At 37.0% G+C, this 20,746-nt stretch overlaps 3 protein-coding genes, 1 long non-coding RNA gene, 2 other non-coding genes and 1 pseudogene across 7 annotated transcripts; 3 read left to right on the plus strand and 4 right to left on the minus strand.

The window, feature by feature from the left end:
- The first annotated feature begins 534 nt into the window (after positions 1–534).
- Positions 535–6,901, plus strand: LOC147870125 (uncharacterized). The gene is made up of 12 exons (XM_087337261.1): positions 535–887; positions 3,848–4,044; positions 4,339–4,442; positions 4,599–4,691; positions 4,872–4,993; positions 5,145–5,231; positions 5,310–5,512; positions 5,587–5,839; positions 5,918–6,016; positions 6,107–6,166; positions 6,598–6,710; positions 6,775–6,901. Exons 1-12 carry the CDS (start codon positions 777–779, stop codon positions 6,899–6,901), a joined length of 1,569 nt encoding a protein of 522 aa, XP_087193387.1. The 5' UTR covers positions 535–776.
- Positions 6,902–6,932: 31 nt separating this feature from the next.
- LOC147870126 (uncharacterized) lies at positions 6,933–7,502 on the plus strand. Its single transcript, XM_087337253.1, has one exon. It carries the CDS (start codon positions 6,933–6,935, stop codon positions 7,500–7,502), a length of 570 nt encoding a protein of 189 aa, XP_087193379.1.
- A 717-nt stretch (positions 7,503–8,219) lies between these two features.
- LOC147870127 (uncharacterized) lies at positions 8,220–10,597 on the minus strand (annotated as a pseudogene). The gene is made up of 3 exons (XR_015531746.1): positions 10,578–10,597; positions 8,974–9,655; positions 8,220–8,569 (listed from the first exon to the last, which is right to left on the minus strand). The product of XR_015531746.1 is annotated as an uncharacterized LOC147870127 (transcript).
- Positions 10,598–13,793: 3,196 nt separating this feature from the next.
- Positions 13,794–14,832, minus strand: LOC147870128 (uncharacterized). Its single transcript, XR_015531747.1, has 2 exons — positions 14,755–14,832; positions 13,794–14,609 (listed from the first exon to the last, which is right to left on the minus strand). It is a non-coding gene; the product is annotated as an uncharacterized LOC147870128 (long non-coding RNA).
- Positions 14,833–15,905: 1,073 nt separating this feature from the next.
- Positions 15,906–15,978, minus strand: TRNAA-CGC (transfer RNA alanine (anticodon CGC)). The gene has a single exon. It is a non-coding gene; the product is annotated as a tRNA-Ala (tRNA).
- A 307-nt stretch (positions 15,979–16,285) lies between these two features.
- On the minus strand, positions 16,286–18,511 carry LOC147870130 (uncharacterized). Its single transcript, XM_087329711.1, has 2 exons — positions 17,446–18,511; positions 16,286–16,508 (listed from the first exon to the last, which is right to left on the minus strand). The coding sequence occupies exons 1-2, from the start codon at positions 18,509–18,511 to the stop codon at positions 16,288–16,290; spliced, it is 1,287 nt and encodes a 428-aa protein (XP_087185837.1). The 3' UTR covers positions 16,286–16,287.
- Positions 18,512–19,339: 828 nt separating this feature from the next.
- TRNAA-UGC (transfer RNA alanine (anticodon UGC)) lies at positions 19,340–19,412 on the plus strand. Its single transcript has one exon. It is a non-coding gene; the product is annotated as a tRNA-Ala (tRNA).
- The last annotated feature ends 1,334 nt before the right edge of the window (positions 19,413–20,746 follow it).

Raw genomic sequence — 20,746 nt, forward strand, 5'->3', positions numbered from 1 at the left:
TGAAGATTGCAACTTTGGAAATGTTTAGATGTATGGTAGCAAATGAGGTTATGGATTTTTTATCACACTACATATTTTGTGTTATGCATGGGCATGTTATTTATCTCATAAAGCAATCTGAAAGTGAGGAAACACGAACCACACATTGCATTCATCCTACAAGACAACTGTGTTGAGAGAGTTTCTCAATTTGATGTTATGCACACCTCTTTGTGAAATGATACATGCGAACATCTACGATTAGTGAGAAAATGTTGAACTCAAATACTCACATAATCGGTTTAGAACTCTATTATTGTCAGATGTTTTGCATGCCTATCGATGCTTTGGCAAAGAATTGATGTAATCAATGCAAACACTCTATTTTCTTGGCAGTAACATGAATGGGGACCCCCCCCACTTTTGTTTAATCTAATAAGTGGCGAGAATTTTGTGAATGATGTGCAAAGCTACACACTACATTATTATTGTTTAACTAATCTCTTGTGAAGAGGAACAATAAATGATTAGTTCAATGATTGGAATGTGGCGAGTTTAGTTCCGTTCCACGTTGAGGAACAAAATGTATTATTAAGGAAGAAGATGAGCAACTTTGTAGTTTTGCAAAACCAGAGGGTCAAGATTGAGAAACTGGTTTAATGTTGATGTAATTTGGCAAACAATGAAAATTCTGATGGGTTTTAACAGCAAGACAAAGACGATGATGATGATGGAGGGGAAGGAGTCTGGCTATGTCGCGAGAAACCCCAACAACACTGTTTATGACATAAATCACAATGATGATGATGATGGTAATGACGCAGATGTTGATTCCTGGGGAGTCCTTATCGCTGTCTCTGATAAGGCGAAATCAAGACCTCAGGCGAGTTCCTTCCCCCAAGCGCGTTGTAAGAACTATATCAAACAAATTTCGTTGAATTCTTGGGATACCATGTGTTTTTCATTACAATAGGAATTAAACCAGTTGAAAATCATGGAAAATTCTGTGCTTTTCTTAAGGCATTTATGTATATGAAACTGGAAAAGAAAATGCAGTTCAGATTCTATATGTTTCTGTAAGAAGTAAACTGATTTGGTAGACTCTCGGTGTTGAAATATATGAAACTAAGTCTTTTATCACATATATATGAAATTAACTTTGTTGAATTCTTGGTAGATTATGTGTTTTCAGCACAGTTTTCACAAGTAGTAAAATCTTGTACTGATTGTGGTTTTGTAAGAAGGAAGCTCAGTTACATTCTTGGTTGAGTCTTTGTGTTTCCTTAAGCTTTTTGTAAGAAATATATCAGACTAACTCAGTTGAATGCGTGACAGAGTTTGTATGTTCCTTGAAATTATCATGTTGTAAAATTTTTATCAACCCTTGTCGTTTGATAATGATCCAGTGCTCATAAAAAACTATTTTCTCCTACTGGTTAAATACATGCTAATTAAATAATTGCTGGTATTATTAAATATGACCTGGTTTTACACATATTTAAATTTAAATTTCACTAAAAATCTTGTGTCTTAAATTGAGAAACGATACATTTTTACTGGTTTAGATAAGGGCGGTGATTTCAACTGCCAGTCTTTTTATTCATCTGTAGAATACACTACACCTCTGTTTTTTCGTGAGCAGTGGAGATATCTGCGCCTATAGTGTAGATGTAGAAACCAGACTCAATTGGGACTGTTCACGCACTGGAAAGGGAAGACACTAGTGATGAGAAGCAGGGACCGGTATTTCCACCTGGAACGTCATAAGAGTGGGAATTTAACAACTTTTAGGAACAAGAGGCCAAGGCCAATCTCATGATGAATTTCATATACCCCTGGGGGAGATCCAAAGAAACACCTTGAGGCATATGAAATAATCTTGGGTGTGATTTGAACTCCTCATACGAGCATGGACTCTTGTAAACCTCATTCTAAATTATGGTTTTCTTCTAACCTGGACTCTTTCTTTACCTCTCTGCATCATAGGGATAGGAGACAAGTGAACGAGAATGTATAGATGCAGGGCAAGGAATGGGAGGAAAGATGGTCACAACATATAGAAAATCTAAATAATCTTGATTATTGACGTATTTTACACTGTGAAATCTTTACATTAAAACGATAGAGGCTGATTAACCTTAAATCATAGAAGAGCTAGAACTTAACAAATATATATGAGAGTAAAATCAAATAATGAAGCTTAAAACATTTGATAACAGCATGTCAATAGTCTGTTATAAATGATGTATTCATAACTAAAACATGGCAAATGTGCCATAACTCGATGACGCAGAATTAATCATAACTATGGCCTAAGCTGAATATATAAGTTTTGCGATTATAGATCTCCTTACTGTAGGTTAATTCTTATTCAAAAGTCCTCTATATGAACTTCACCTAATAAAATTCGTTCTGGTTTTTGCACCCTTGCAAAACATCCACACATTTACACAGATGACGCTAAACTGTTTGATTTTGCTGCTCTGACAGTTGCACGTCTTTAAAGCAACATGACAGTACAGGCTTTATAAATGTTCTATCATCCTATCACGATTCATGAATCATGATTACAGCCTGCAGGGAAGTATTGAAATCACTTTATCAATCCAGAAAAGAGTTTAGTGTAATGTCTTATCTCAAGGGATCAGTTCAACCCTACATACAATGGAGGGCAATAATATGCAAGAAAATAACAAATTTTTAGGTGATGTTTTTGGTATATGCATCATTGATGGCATAACTCCTCAGTAGAAGAAAAAGAAGTAAATGTGAGTCATGTCTATATGTTTTGATTTGTGTCAGGCATCTACCATCTTTTTGTTTGACTGCTGGTTTGCTTGCTGCTTATAGTTTGTGATATCTTCTTGATGGTTTTATGAATCACTCCTTCATATAGAGTTTTTAGGGTTACCATGTCAGGGGAGTAACTCATTTGTTTGAGAAAGAATACAATTGATTGCTTCATTGAGTCGATTGTATGTTGTTAGAGACTTTTTTAGGGTTACCAATGTGGGTGAATAACTGATTTGTTTGAGAAAGACTTTTTTAGGATTACCATGTCGTTGGGTGTATAAGTCGTTTGTTTGAGAAAGAGTTCCATTGGCTGCTTCATTGAGTTGATTGTGTTAAAGACTTTTTTAGGATGACCATGTCGTTGGGTGTATAAGTCGTCTGTTTGAGATAAGAGTACCATTGGTTGCTTCCTTGATTTGATTGTCTGTTGTTAAAGAGATTTTACGGTTACCATCTTGGGTGTATAAGTCGTTTTTTTGAGAGAGAGTACCCTTAGTTGCTTCGTTGAATTGATTCTATGCTTTTTGATTGTCTGTTGTTAGGGTTACCATGTTGGGTGTATCAGTCGTTTTTTTGAGAGAGAGTACCCTTAGTTGCTTCGTTGAATTGATTCTATGCTTTTTGATTGTCTGTTGTTAGGGTTACCATGTTGGGTGTATAAGTCGTTTTTTTTGACAGAGAGTACCCTTAGTTGCTTCATTGAATTGATTTTATGCTTCTAGAGGTAATCGCCCAAGATTCATTCTGAGGATTGAAGGTTCATTTGATGCATCAATGGTTTTTTTGCCTATATACAGCTCCTACAAACCCTTCTAACTTGGTGGGTAAGCTAATGAGAGCAATTCATAAAACGATTAGCCTTATCATATTTCTGATTCACAATTGCTACTTAAACAGTTTTAATGAATCAAATGGTGCTGAGTCCTGACTATTCTAGTAAACCAACAAATTGTAGATGTATACTTATCATGTCAACAGCTCCAAAACAACTGCTCTGAAATGCCTCTGATCATTCATAAGATGCTCACTCATAAGATCTCATGCATAACTTCAACTTCTGACTTATGTATGACAGGGCCTTCAAATACATTTGCACAATAGTGAGCATGTTTTGGGACGCTTAGTGAAGGACCCCTGTTGCAGATTTGATTCATTAAATGTCAGTGCGAAGCATTGCACGATCTTTCGGAAGAAAATTAAAGCAGAAACTCTTGTTCCTGTTCATGGCACTGAGATAGGGGATTGTTGGCTTGTTTACATCAAAGACTCGAGGTTATCTTTACTATAGATCTGTTGAATGGTGTAATTCTGTATGTTCACTTCCTCCTCTAACAAGGGGTTCATACCCATTGAAGTTTGTGCATGCAGTTCCAATGGGCTAATCTTTGAATTCCCACAATATTTAGCTGATTTTTGGCTGTCCTACTATAATTTACTCATTGCTGTAAAATTCGACCAAATTTGAAAAGCTTTGATCAGAAAAATAGCCCAAAAAACCCCAAAATCTGGCAGTGAACAGCCTTAGCTTTTTAAGTGGCTACATTTTGCTCAAATTTTTGCATGCAGCTCGAATGGGACTTTTATCAATTGTCAGAAGCTGGTGCGTGATAATCCAGAGGCACGGATTAAGGATGGAGACATTATTTCTTTAGTCAATACTCCTGAGCATGGTAAGAAATCTTATTGTGCGCATTGGAGGTTTTGTGTGTCATCTAGAGCTGGCCAAGTTAGCATCAATATTTGGGTTGAATGTCTGTAGAATGAAAATTTATAAATACTTTAACCCGGTTCTTTATAATGGTATTGACTCGTTTGTTTTTATATAGAAAATGCGTATTCTTTTTTATACCAAGAGATAAAACCAACTGTACAACCAAATGGATCAGCATTAGGCGCCCTGAAGAGAAAGCCTCCATACAGTAAGTTTTATGTGATGATGTAGACATAATTCACAAAATCTGCATCCCCGCATGTGTTTATTTGTTAGTATAAACTTCTTGCTTACTCTTAAATTTGACAACGTTTTGATATGTACCATTCCTCATATGTGATAAATTTTTTGAATGTATCAAGTTTCTGGTAAAACTGTTGCCTAGCAGATAGTGAACTTATGGGAGAATCGTGCTCAAATATCAATAAACGTGTTCAGGGAGTAGGAACTGGGGGGCTACATGGGTCAGTGTGTTTGGATGATGTCCAGCAACTACAGCAAAGAAATAAGGCGATCTTTCCACTTGATTCGTCTGTTATAAAATTCATGCAATGCTATTTTTTGAACTTTAATGGTTTCTCAAGTATGTGGTGGTGGAGACATCGACCTGCGCCTCTGGGCATATGCACAAAAATGAAATCTAATTCTGTATTCCAAACAGGAACTGCAAAAGCAAGTGGAAGAACATTTGTTATCCATTGATAAATTGTGTGCTGAATCTCACTCTGTCACAGCAGCACATGATGCAGTGAGTCCGTAATAGATTTTCATAAGTAGAAGCATGTGGTATGATTTCGGGAATAATTCTTAATGTTGTTCCATGCAGGAGATGAAAGAACTTAGGGAAACCCTTTCAACTGTGTTTCTAGAACAGATTAAGAACCTTCACACTGAACTTTGGAAGAAAGAAAAAGATTTAGATAGCATCAGTTCCTTACTTACGCAGACACAAACTCAACTAGAAGAGAGAAACCGGTGTCTAGCAGCTATGCTTCTATTATGGCAAGATGCAGATGACGTTATAAGTAGGTCTGTCTAAGAGGTTTTAATGTTAATTGAACCATTTTTCATGTGTGACCATCAATGTTTCCTTATTATTTCAGTCAAAAGTTGAAAATAGATAATCTCAAGCAACGCGTGGAGGACGAGTGCGCTCAACACAAGAGTGAAAAAGAGAGGGCTGAAATAGATTTTGTAGCAGAAATTCGGAGAGTACACTATCAAGCTTCTGAAGAGTTAAAATGTAAATCAGAATCTCATGCAGAGGAGCTAGAAGGCTACATTATCAGAATAAGCAAACTGGAGGAAACAGAGAGGGAAAATCGTTCTCTCATTGAAACACAACATTTAAAACTGGTAACATTATGATGGCTAATGTTTTCAGTATCTGTTAACTTTTGAATAACTGGACGTCTTTCTATGTTATGTGACCAGGAAGAAATTAAGGTAAGCTTAATAAATGCTGATCAGCGTAGGACAAGTCTGGAATTACGTCTTCAGGAGGAAGAATGCTCTTTATCAGTTGCCAGAAAGGTACACGCCAAAAGCTCAATTGAGTTTTTCTTCATTTAAATAATGGTAGCTCCCAGCCAGAGTTTCATGTCATTTTCTGCAAACTTACAGGAAATAACTGAAAAAGAGCTGCAGCTGCAATCTATTGTCATGGGAATGCTTAAAGAGAAGGTTCATCATCTCAGTCTATCTATGGTTTTGACTTCATGTATCATTCCAATATATCTTTCTGCATTATTTGTCCTAGAGGACACTAGTTCTTGCATCATGTAGCAGTTACGTCTAATGGAATGGAAGGTAAGATTTTGTTAAATGTATGCATATCAACAACATGAGTAGCATATTCATTGAATGTGGTATATGGTGGTAAGGATATATGATCCCGATAAAATAGATTATTTCCCATTGTAACGAAACAGGGGTACGTGGCCAAAATTTGCAGTTATTCCCAGTGTAGAATACTTCACATCTTTCGTAGTTTGTTGATTTCTCTGAAAAACATGGTATATTTCACCTGTAATTAACCAAAACTTGGATTCAGCTAGTGCCATTTAATTTTGGATGCTCTATTGCTAATTTGATTACAAGATGCTTTATTGCAGTTTGTTAAAGACGCAGCTTTGGCTCAGCTATCTGCAATACAAGTTAAAATGCGAGAAGTACTTCATGAATTAGCAGTACAGCATAAAGAAGCTCAAGAGTCTATGACCTTGAGGTAATGAACTTCGCTTGAACTTTGATCTTGACTTGGCTGACATTACCCTTTTCATGGCTTTCAGGCAAATTCAGTTGCATGTTGTTCAGATGACAGCTGAAGAAATTGCAATTCTCCAGAGGAAACAAGAGCAGCAGTTGAAGGAAATGATGAGAGTTTTGGATGGTGAAAGACAAATTAAGTGCTACTAGTCAATCTTATCTGGAACGACTGAAGAGAATCATGAAAAAATTTGATACTCTAAGTGGTGCAATGCAAGCTCATGAACAAAATGTAGAAGCGAATAATAAAGGAAGAGTGGATGATTCGTCCAATGGAGAGAAAAATGACACAGTTGTGGCATGTAATGCATTAGAAGAAAAGACAAATGATACAGGTAATGCTGAAGAAGAAATTGGGGGGGATGCAGGAATATGTAGAAATTGGGGGGGATGCAGGACTTCAAGTGACTACAGTGTGCATGCCTTTGAACAACATGAACTGAATGTGTCTTCTAATGGATACTCCAAGGAGGATTTGTTGCTTGATAAACATGATAAATACCTGAATGAGACACAGGATTTAGAAACTGAGAGAGCTAAGAATGATATGATGAAAGCATGCAATGGCGACACACAGTTGCTGGGAACCCAAAACAATACCGAAGGTGAAAAATATATAGTTGAGGCAACCCAGCTGTTAGATAATGAAAGCAGTGTTGCAGTAATGGCTGATGTTGGAGATACTCTACTGCTTGAAGGTGAAAATGATACTTCAGAAATTGAGAATATTCACAGTTCAGAAGTCAATTGAATCAAATTGGAAATAATTGTGGATCTATTCTGGTGACCTGTTAGTTTGTTGCAGTAATGAGTTAATTATGCCATCGTAGTACAATTCTTCAGCCTGTAGTGTTTAACTTTGACAAGTAGTTCATCAGTGTCATTGTACATCTAGAACATCATACACTATCAAATTAGCTCCATATTTCACTTGATAACCAGCTGCAAGAGTTTCAATTTCTTAGGGTGTGCTAAACATCACTTTTCTTAGCCTCTAATATTAATGCTTGTGTGAATCCAAAGGGTTAGCCTAAACATCAAGTTACACCTTTTGTGAGCATGTATGAATATCGGTGGGGCCTGACAATGACCCTACACCCCTTCCCTGAAAGGACTTGTGGTAGAATGCTCATTGCTACTACATATGGAGCTTGCTGTTTCACATTCTAAACTCTTGGAAAGTTGTGGAATCCACTCATGTACATGCCAAATTTGTGTGAGATGAAAGCATCAAGTATCTGTGTTCAATACATGGTTCACATGTTCTTTTAAACAATGATAGAATTAACTTAGTTAGATTCACTCTTCTGTTCATGTTCTTAGTGCTAATATAAAACTCTATTTTCTCTACTGTACCTTTACAGTGAATAACCATTAATACATTCTCATGTTTTCGCACAGTTATGATAAAATTGCATCCATGTGTATGGGATAATTATATATTCAAGTTAAATATTGTATCCCACAATGATTTCAGATACTTTTCCACGATCTCTTAACGATCATTATAGTTTCTGAGGTTTCATTAAGAACCATTACAAATAACAATAGTAACCTCTAATGAGTTTTAATTACAATGAACCAGAGGCCCCAAAACAGATGTAAGAGAAGGTTGCACCTATAATGGAACATAGTATAGATATATACAGTAAAGAAGTGTCCAATGGAACTAGGTCTTTTTATGACAAGCAAAAAAGACTCAAATATGATTCAAGATTTGAGGAAAGAATCGTTTGATTTGGGGACTGTTATCCTTTTATTCGATGATGATGACGATTCTTTTATTTGAACAAGTTGATACATCATTTGACTGATACCCTACAGTTTTCAAGCAGGAAAATTAGCAGGGGAGCAATGCAGCACATTTGGAAAGGTGAACAGATATAATTAATTAAATCCCTTAAAAGCCATGCATCATTACTTAATTAAATTATGTGATACATGACATTCATCAACTACCTTGAAGACATGTAAAAACAACATTGAGTAATCACCTTTGAGACAAGTAAAACATCATTAATTGATCATTTTAAAGACATGTACGTATGCATGTAAAAAATCATTAAATAATGGAAATAAACCAAAATACCCTTAAATGTGCTTGATATTTACTAGATTACCCCTAAATTTTCAAACTTACCTTGTAATGTTTGAGAAATTGGGGTAACTCAGAATAAATTCCACACAAGGGTATTTTAGCGTTTTGTACTCTAAATGACTACCTTTCCTCCAGCTTTGGACAATAAGTGGCACCGCAATTTACAATAATGCAATCGCAAACGCTGCCACCCACTACCGATCAGCACCAGTCCTATAACAGTTGCAGCTAATGCTATTGAGCAAAAGGTGCTACAGCTCCCTGCTTCACATAACCAAGCTCCAACATGTGCCCTCCAAGATGGTTCTTTGGTGTTTGTTATCTCCACCTCTTCGATACCTTCCTTTGGCGGTGAAATATCATTTAATAGGGTAGCACCAGATTCGCCTACAGATACCTCTCGTTCCCTTAGAAGATGATCAGATGATCCTTCCCTATAGTCACTCGAACAGCTTTTGGAAGAGCTATCATCATCTTCGCTAGAAAATGGAAGAGCACAACTCCGAATTGGGGTAGATGGCTCTATCCAATCAATCTCGATAATACCATTATTGGCAAATACGGTTTCTTCAACAGGGGGATTATTCAATAAGTCATCAGATGGATTAGCAAAGTAATTCATGTTGATTAGCTGACCCATTGCATATGAAGATGTGCCATCATCACATTCATGCTCTAGGTTCTTACACGACGATGAGGATGACCATGTCTCAAGCTCATGGAGAGCAGAGGAAACAAAATCCCAATTATCTTGAGATGTATCAAATCCCTTGCTAACCTCACCTGAATTATCCACCATTTCTTACCTGAAACATTGACATGACATATACATGTGTTACAACACATCAGCTAAAAATGGATAACTAGGAATTAATAATATTATCAAATTTATAATGCCCAGGAGATCTGGATAGTGAATAAAGCACACAATATGGTATATGCTGGCACCTAGGCAAAGCTGAATGAGCAGATGATAAGTTCGTGCATTAAATCTCATGCCTGAAAGATCGACGTGTTACAACACATCTATTAAAAATAAATCCATTAAACCCGGATCAAATTTATGATGCCTATGAGGTCTGGACAGTGAAGAAAACAAATATGGTATATGCCAGCACCCAGCCAAAGCTGAATGAGCAGATGATAGTTCATGCATAAAATATACAGATGATGCCATTATAGTATCATATAAGAGATGCGCATGTACATATAAATACAACTCCTCGTTTTATCCTTTTCATTAGTATCCGTGTTATTTATCATTACATTCATGAACATGACTAATCTTAAAATTCCATGGCCATCATTATGTTAAGCTGTTTTAACCTCCCTTTTCTATATTTATTTTGGTTAGTTGTTCTCAAAGATGAGATGATTTTAAGATGTAATCTCATTTCAGTCTCCTAAGCCATTTTAGTCTCTCAAAAGACATTAATATGTATTTATTACTTTAGCTATCAGGGCCCAAATGCTTCCCTTGATCATAACTACCCTCATCTTGATCTTTTCAATAGGTCCCCAATTAGTCTATTAGCTTCTAAATATCCATAATTTAATGATAATTAACAATATCCATACATCCTGTAAGACCAAACAGTAATTTATAATAGGGCAAAGAAAGTCAACAACAGAAGAGAAACAGAAAGGCAAAGACTTGATGAATTGATGAAAAGTAAAGGATACTGCATACAATACAGCACTATGATCATCAACTCTACAATATAAAACCTTGTCTTCCATGCCTGAAGTCTGGCTTGATCAATAGTTCTTCAATGTGTGCAAGTGCCATCCATAATATCCTGCAAATCTGTTTTTGCTCCAGATTTTTCACAATGTACTTTTGGGGCCATTGAAGCCTAAATGCTAGCCTGATCCATCGTTAAGGGGCTGTCAGAATAAGCCCCTTGGTTATGGCTTTGTAGCTGACTCATTTTAATCAAATAATAAATTGGAAATTATTACACAGATCACGATGTAAACTGTATTAAAACAATAAAGAAGGCATGTACAAGAGTTGTTTCAGAATATTGAAATGCACTAATGGGGTATTTGTTTTGATGTTCTCTTTTATTTTTTCCTTTTTTCCTTTTCCAGGTTGAATAACTTAAGAGTTGTTCATATTAGACCAAATGAATAGAGTATATAAGACTTCTGTTTTTACCCAAATATTGAAATATAACAATAATAATTGTTTTGCTTTCCTTTTATTTGCCATGTCTATTTTTATCTTTTGAGACCAAAAACCTAAATTCCGTTATATTACAGCTATAGTGGAGATGGCATAACTTTCTCTAGGCCATGCAGAAGAAAATTGAAGCTTGCAGTTCGTAAGCAGCATTGCTAGATTCAATTTCAACATGCATGAGATAAAAAGTTTGCCATCTCTATTATAGTTCTCTATATAAACACCTGTAAGCTATCAGCCTAAAACAATAAAAATAGAAATGGCAAATAAAAGAAAATGTTAAAACAAAAAATTGCCAGGATGACATTTCATTATTTGGAAAAGACAAAACTCTTATATATAACACCTTCACTTGATCTAATATATAATATAAATTTCTTTTTGAGAAAACTCTAAATTATTGGCCTTGAGAAAAAAATTGAGCATGACCTAGATAAAAGTTATCTGTAGAGTCTGTAAAGTCATAAAGACACTTACCTGAATGCCCTTAAAAATGGGTCAAATAGAATTTCGGCTATAATGGACTCAAAAGTAAATGTAAGAAATCAAGGATATCAGAAACTATTGTATATGGAATATGCGGAACAGATTTGCAAAACATCATGGATGGCAATTGTACAATCAAACCCAGTTGATCAATACACTCTTCAAGCATGGAAAGTAAGAGATCTCACACAAGGAAGGAAACAATGAAGCATATCATTGATCGGAGACAGAAAGAAAGAAAGAAAGAAAGATATATTAACGTTTTTTAAGAGGCCAAAATGGCCTATAAGACCAAATAAGAGATTACATCTTAAATATCTGACTGTTGCCAAGGATATATGGGATATCCTTAAGCTATTAAATAACCTTATCAATGATTTATCCAAGATCTAAGATTCTTTGGTTATCAATGATACATCAATGATGCTTTGGTTACAATGGAGATGAAGGAAGCTTTCCTCACTCATTGGCAGCATTATACAGTTAAGTCCAACATTGCTAAAAATATTCATGCCAAGATAAATTGCTATTGCAAACTCTCACATCCTCTCTTTTTTCGTAAATCAATGTTTGTTATTAAAACAAGATGATAATACAACCATTGCTATCTTCACTACTTCATAAATAGTGATAGTGCAAGGGAAACCCTCTCAAGTGTTGCAAAACTAGATGACATACCTCTGTCTCCTCTTGGGACACCGTCCCCATGCAATATAGTTGTGAAAATTGCCAAATCAACATAGTTGTGTTGCCCCATGAAGTCCATCAAACAAGAACCCATTTCTCATGGTCCAGTTATACCACATCCCCCAATACCTAAGGTAGTCAAACACAACCTTATATGATGGTGCGGCCATAGCTGTATCCGCATCAATAAAAACCCACTTAAAAGCTGACAAAATATTTCCTGTTATTGATGCCCAAATTTGTGATGTAATCACCCAAATGACTTTAGCAACGGGACATGTAATGATCTGGCATTTTCTTCAACCACCAACTATGGCACGCCAAAGAAACACCTTTGCACAAAATGGAAGATGAGACTGCCATCCTGCATGTAAAACTTTACACCACCACTTTACATGTCGGTAATGTACCATGTAACTTTACATCTCACATGCTCTTGGAGTGCCTTTGTTAGCCTCTGTTGTAACTCAATAAATAATACATTTCTGGATATCATGTTCAAAATCAAGCCATTGGGCAAAAAAAACCCATTCAACAAAACTGTCACCGTTGTTGGCATAGTAGCCCATGTCGGAGCCACATTACATCCAAAATTAAAGCCTATGTGGCAGTCCATCTTCATTTAGCTCAGCTACTATGGAAAGCCGATCACATTCAGTGTCATTGTTGAAAGAAGCAGGCAGATACAAACAGATGGTGCACAAGAAGTTTGTGCTATGAAGGGCAAAATTCTTAACCTCGAAACAGTCAGATATTCTCAAGTACCAATTCCCAGTTAAGCCTTTCTGCCTCAAGAAAATAGTCAGCTCATTTTCAATCCCTTGCACTTGAGAAAAACAATGTCATGCATCAACACGATACACCATATGTGTCAAGGGTAGACAAATCGAAATAAACGAGAGAATGGAGCAAGTTTCTGTCACATCTTGAGACACGATGAATAAATTGACCATAATGAAAGCAAAAAGTCTAAACAGACATACTTCACAAAAGGATTTAGTGGGAAACTGTAGGTAAGAAGCTGTAGGAGGGAAACATGTAGAAGCAGCAAAGCAAACAGGAAGAGACACAAAATAAGAAAGATGCAAGTAGCAAAATTGAAACAAAATCTAGTTTCTTTTTTCTGCCCAGAATATGCATAGGCTAGCCTTTCAAGCATTACATATTTCACTGGTTATGGGACACACCAGGAATCGTTTTTTGTGTCCAGACTTTATGTATAAGCTAAAACAACATTTCAAGCATTATATATTTGACTGATTATGGGACATACTAGGAATAGAAAATACTTCATTCGAGCTGAAACATGATTTAATGGCTGAACAGCTTAATTGTTTTGGTTCAAGATCAAAAAAATTGTATATATTTCGGTTTGGCTTGGGGGTTTAAGGTTTCGGTTTGAGCTTCTATCAACTTAACAGTTTGAGGCTTAATCATCTTCAAACCGCAGCTTAAAATGCTTAACAGTTTGGGCACACGTATTTTTGAAATATTCATGGAATATATGTAACATGTAATATGTAATATGTAATATGAAGTTTTACCTTTGAACCAATAAATCTTTAAATTTTTAGTTTTCATTTAAGTTTCAAAAAAATCAGTCCTTTCTTGAAAACTTGAGTGTACATCTGCCAATAATTCGGTTTGAGTCAAAACCGGACCATGAAAACATGGCTTAATGGCTTAATGTTTCATAGAGCTCTTGAACCCTTTGGTTTGAGGCTAAAATTTCCTCAAACGGTTTACTTTGAATGGTTTCTGTTTAAATAGTTTTGGTGTAAAGGTTTCACCATTTGGTTTAGTTCGGTTTAAGTTTTAAGATTTTTAAATGTTTTGGTAAAACAGTTTCAGATTTAGACTCCCGAACCAAAAGCTAGAACATCCACAAATATAAAAATATGAAACTCAACCAGCTTAAAGCCATGTCCTTGTAATATACATATCCCCACTAAGATGAATAATACAGTCACAAAGGAAGGACATCTCAGCACAGGCATTTCTCACAATGAGCTTATCACTCTTGCTAGATTTACATGTTAAATATTCACTCATATTCACAAAGGATTGCTTGCATATAAAGCATCACTTTATGGACGAGTGATCCTAATATTACTTGGGAAAAAAGAACATTTTTCGAAATTTGTTTTGCAACGAATATCTTTGTATGTAGGGTGTTTTTTAGTAGAATCTCAAATGTCCTAATGAATCTCTCACACTCAATTAATTGCATACAAGATTTATCCGCAATTTCTTTCAATATTTTCTATTATCAATCCTTCAACATAAGCTTTTTGTGTAGATTACTACGAATAACAGACAGCAAATTTTGCTCTTAGCTGTTGGTCAGGTGAGATGGTCAAATTTCTAGTAGCTTTTCACTTTGAGCAACCATAAACAGAAGTCTAGAACAAGCAAAAAGTGGATGTAGAAAACGGATATTAGGCTAAGTAAGAAACTCATAGAAATTCTATTCATTCTTCCAAGAGAGAGAGAGAGAGAGAGGCTAAGGAATTCCAAGAAGAAAAACAATTCATTACTCTTACTTACCACGAGACTCTATATATCATGACAGCAGAGCAGCACTTCAGACAACCTGCAAGGCTAGCGACCGAGCGTGGTGGTGTGTGTCTGTGTGGCGAGCGAGGCCTGTGTGTATGTATGTATGTATGTATGTATGTGTATATGTGTGTTATACGCTTCTTCATTTCGTTTGGTTTCATTTTATTTAACGTAATTTACCAAACTACCCCTCCCTCGCCTTTTGTTCTAAACTACCCCTCTCTCTCTTTCTCTCCTCTTTCCGGTTCCTCTACATAGAAAAGCAAGAATGTAAAGATGCATTGGTATCTTTTAAGAGGCCAAAACAACCTCTCGGGCTGATTTGAACGAAGAAGTAAGGAAGAAATCATATACATACATACACATTCCGATGGCTAAATCTATGGTGATTGAATCAAGATTGGCCCTAGTGTCTGATGCTAATTCTTCAACATATCATGTTGCACCGGCACGTATATTCAATTTGCGGTTAGCATTAGTAGCAAGGAAATCCATTTATCCTAACGCTTAAAGAGTGACAAAATGATTTAGATCTGTAATGTGGAACGTTATTGTCTTCTTCTCAAATACAAGCAAAACACAATCTATTCATGAATCATTCATGTGAGTATGCATCGGTATTCTTCCCCACTGTGATGAAGACTTTTGACTCTCTAATAACAACCGACTCTTAGTTTAATTTTCTTGCGATTGCTATTAAAATAAGTTTGGATGTAGTTGAAATTCGTATATATCTTACTTTCAAGTACATGTACGAAGTAGGCAACACAATACATGATACTTTCAAGTACTCTCAATGTTCTATATAGAATCATGGAACAATCTATCCCCATGTGCTAAATCAACCTTCTCCCATTGTATGGAACACTAATCTATCTATCCTTCTCTACTAATGTTGTAACAAAATTTTCAAAATTTCCACCACCTGAAATCAGATTTGCATATATTGGAATCCTTTTCCTCTCTCACTCTCTAATGAAAATTATTACTCATATGTTTGGATAATTTTTTCTCTCTTTTTCTAAATTAAACTCCACTTTTATAATAGAAGCTACAAAAAGCAATAAAGGATATATTGAAGAATGGAGAACAAATCCCCGCGTACATTTACGAATAGAAAAAATTTAACATGGAAAAAGTGGAGATGACGGGCATCGATCCCGTTACCTATCGCATGCGAAGCGATCGCTCTACCATTTGAGCTACATCCCCTCTTGCTTATGGAATGCACAACCAAATGTTTAGATTGAATCAATCCCACCAACCTTGTCATGCGTCTACCATCTCCATCATTTCTCTAGGATTTATAATCTAACTTCGGTCCTCATGTAGATATAGCATAGATTTATTCTTGACATATCACAATTAATCTACACTTCATAATCCGAATTAATCGCTCAAGTTTGTTATAGTGTAAGTTGTTACGATTTGGCAACACAAATTTCATAGCATTGGTGTATTTGTACTTATGTTGAGTAGAACTTGTAATTTATTGTTTTCCATCTAATAACTTCATACAACTTATAATTGTATATTCATAAAACAAATCTGAACTACCAAAATCAATAGCATGAAGGTATATACTTGTCTCAAAGGAACTCCACTAGTCTCTTCAATAATAATATTGTTGTTAAAAATTTCAAAAACTTGAACATTGTCAAGAAGAGGCCCAAAATTACCAAGAGCTTGACTAATAAATGTGATATTAGTATTGGAACTCTTCGCAGTAAAATTTGTAGAACCTAATGCCACGAAAAATTAGTTTAATCAACGTTGCACTTACAGAATAATAAGTTTTTTTAAATTCATTCATTCATACAACAAAATGAGACACTAATTCTATCGATGTGCAATGAACTTTCTATCATGAAAGTTTCCAAGAATTAAGACACTTTAGTAAGATAATTTATATGCAATTCTAAATAAAGGCATAAAGATGCTAGCAAATGAGAAACATAAAGATAGTAAGTAATGCAAAAGATTCAGACATTCGTTAATGCTTGATCAACTTGAAAACCCATAGCTATGACTTGAATGCTAGCAAATCCCCAGGGTCCATAAAATATGATAGTTTGTTTTCAATGCATAAATATAAATGCTTTCAAATGTGAACATTAGACACATTAGCTTAGGGAAAGTATGCAAAGCTTCATCAAACAGGTAAACAGTTTGTTACCTCTTCTTGTAATGATCTCAACGTTAAAACATCAATGCTGAAATTTGAGCATTAGACCCATTCCTTGTAAACTCAAACCCCCAACCTTAAGGCTATTAGGTAAGAAGCATATTATCAACGCACATCACATTTATATATAGATGTGGTGTTTATTGCAAAGCATACATAGCAATGCACAATGCTTTGTTTCTATCATATTGGCGAGAGAGGTATGAGTCATGACCACTCTTTGTTTGGGGTAAAGCATAAACACGTATTTCATTGCTTACATACACACTTTCACAAAATGATTACCATGGTTTGGCAAATGGAAATTCGAGATATTTCTTATCTATAAAGGCAATGCAATCGGCAACAAAAATATGGATGCATGGACAATGAATGTAATAAGTTTTCTCAAATATTTTGTGGGATTGTGTATGAAGCGTAGATATATGACCAGATCACTTATAAGATTAGAAGGCAGGATTTCAGAATGTGGAAGGGTGTTATTTCAAGCAAACCTGTTTGCCATGTGATATTGTAGAGGGATGTTTGAACGCGAGAGTTGGGCACGAAGACAACTTGATAGGAGAGAACCGAGCCTGTCGGTGCATCGATGGCAGTAACAACGAAAGAGACCGGGCTAGTAGCAGCAGCATCGCGAGAGTTCGGATTGGGGGCAAAATCGAAGAGGACGTTGTAGAAGGATGTGGGTGTGGTGGGAAGAGAGGTGGTGAGTGTTCCCGGGCCCGTGTCCCCAGTGAGGTCCAAGACATTAAGGAAGCCATCTTGGGCGGCCAAATATCCGCCCTGTGTGAAACGGACACTCCCGGAGGAAAGATACCAGCGCGGGATCTGGTGGGACGGCGCGGAGATGCTGACGGCGCCCGAGAGCGTGGCGGCATCCGCTGTCAGATTGACGCGGTCGAAGCCGCCGTTCTGGGCGAGGTTGACGATGGAGATGCGGATGTCGTCGAGCAGCGGGCCGACGGGGCCGGGCGTGAGGCTCAGGAAACTGACGGAAGGCGGCGCCGTGGGGGCGGCGGCGGCGGCGCCCCACTCGGCGCTGAGGAAGGGGAGGACGTGCGTGGTCCAGTTGAGGAAGGAGGGGGTGAGGCTTGGGGAGGCGTAAACTGTGACATCCAAGGGGGACATGAGGATGTTGACCACCAGGCTCTGCGACTCCGTTGCTGCAGGGGAGGCGCCAGGGCTAGGGTTGAAGGCCACCCGGAAGCGGAGGATGTAGGAAGCATACAGCTGCAGGGGCGCTAGCAGCGGGATGCTCTGCAGGTTCCCCGGCCCGCTCCCCCGGGAGTTGAGGTGGACGCAGAAGGAGCTGGCCGGGGAGGAAGCCGCGTAGATGTCGTTGCTCGCCAGCTCCACGCCGCCGCTGGTCACCCGCCACCCCGGGATCGCGCCCACCGCCGCCGCCGTTCCCGCCGCCACCTCCACCACACTTGACGCCGCCGGGATCGCCGCCTCTACGTCCTCGAAGTCGCCGTTGGCCACCAGATTGACGGGGTCCCCCCTGCTGCTCGTACGGAACAGGAGGAAGATTATTATGCATGATGCTGTCGACACTCTCATTCTCATCCTCCTCCTCCTCCTCCTCCTCGCGACCGCCGCCGCCGCCGCCATTTTTGCCCTCGCCACCCCGCCATAACTACCTGTCAAATGGGGACGCAGAGATCTCCGCTTCTTTTAATTTTTAATTTACAGACGCAACACACACACACAAGTTTGTGAATAAGAAAGTAAGTTACTTCCCGTGTTTACTACATATTTACTAGGAAGGCTGGCCCATTCTATTTTTACACCCGTGTGTGTGAACGAACACCTAGATCTAGCAATGATTAGTGGGTTTCACGTTTTTTGTATCCACCGTGGGGGTGGCGCGCTTTTTCGCTTCGAGATGGTGAATGGTCGGCTGGCCAACGTGAATGGTTAAAGGCATGGTTCACAATCAAAGGGGCTCCATAATTGGTTACACGAAACAAAGATATCTACATGTAGGTTCTTTGGTGAATTAAGTAAGGGTAATGAAGATCTTATGTAAAACAAAGTGGTGTTATGATATGTTTGGACTTACATTTATTTTTCTAGATAACTAGTGAGACATGTAAAGTTTAAACAATAATTGTAAATTTGTATGTATATATATATAGCCATACAACAACATTCGTTTGAAAGGTTAGAGATCCCTAACAAAAAAATAAGCTAGCAACTAAGTTTTTGAAGATTGTTTTGTGGGTTTAGGGAAACATCGAAAGGTTTGTTGTACATAATGAAGAAGTGAGAGAAAGATATTTTAGTGACTCTTTAGAGAAAACATATGAGGAAGTGTGAGTATTTTTGTTTCCTTAAACACTCCTAATCAGCGTTAAATTATTTAACGATTATTTTAACTTACCAATAGGGGATGTAGCTCAAATGGTAGAGCGATCGCTTTGCATGCGATAGGTAGCGGGATCGATGCCCGTCATCTCCACTTTTGATTTTGACTTTACAGTAGTCTTTCGATTTAATAACGACTTACCGTTTTTGTTTCTTAGGAAAGTTTTTCTTCATTGTATTCTTGTTTATGTTTCAACTTTTAATATCTCATATGTGTATGTTGTTAACTCATTCTAAACGACAACTCTTAACAAGGATCAAGATTCAAGAGTTAACAAAAATAAACAAGTCTTAGTGGGGCCAATTTAGTGGGCATACTAGTTAAGAAAAGGGGGCAATTCATATGCGACTTGATCATGCTTCTTTGAGTTACACAATGTCTTTGCCTACCATACATAATTGAGAAAGATTCCCTATATGTTTATGCAAAAAGATTATGTTTATCACACAAACACATCCACCTTGGAGTGTGACTTAACAAGACTTTACTTGAGAAGCATCTACACTTAATGGCATTTTATCACTTTTAACCTCCCTTTGATTTCTTCCTATTCACAAAGATATACACAAAGTTTGTACAAATCATTTATAATTTGTCTCAAATAATTAATTTAATTTTTTACATAAATAGACTACTATAAGACTTTTATACAATAATCACCACAAAACATGTCTTAGAACACATTTCCCATTAAGTCCAATATAGCCCTCTTTTGAAATACATGACCACAAATTGGATATTGCCAAAATGATGCAACCTAGGAAACATTTCACATTCTATTCTAGTGCATATACTTACCCAAGGCATACATTCTCACTTTAAGAGGATCCTTGTACTCTTATTGCACATTGGTACACTCACTAAATTTCGTCTTAGCATAGTAGTGGAGATGGAATGCCTTTTCCCAATATCCATTAAGGGAACAATCTGATTACTTGGTCATGCCATATGGATTTGTTAGGCATGATGTTACTTTTCATCACGAAAGATTTAACTAATAGATTAATGCTGACATGAGCGTATCCTCATAAACGGTGAGAGGAACACAATGTATTCTTATATGCGAGAATGTATAGATCCATCTAATCCATGCATTTTCATTTCTATTTCACGAAGGGGTTTGTCATCACAACCTCAAAATGAGGGAAGGAAATTATGGCGAATAATACATTTCAAGTGGCAAATGCATCATTGATATATAGTAGCATACATGAATGCGTGACTCCGACAAATTAAACACTTTTCCATGCGATCATTTTCATTGATGCCTAGACATATTAAACACTCTTCTAATGAATGAGTGACTCCGACAAATTAAACACTTTTCCATGCGACCATTTTCATTGATGCCTAGACATATTAAACACTCTTCTAAGCAATCACTTTCATTGATACTTACATGAGCCGTGGGACAATATTGACTATGT

Source organism: Azolla caroliniana, unplaced genomic scaffold, assembly GCF_043228905.1.
Source record: "Azolla caroliniana isolate FFs.n. ecotype wild unplaced genomic scaffold, voAzoCaro1.0.p SCAF_1, whole genome shotgun sequence".
Taxonomy (NCBI): Eukaryota; Viridiplantae; Streptophyta; class Polypodiopsida; order Salviniales; family Salviniaceae; genus Azolla; species Azolla caroliniana.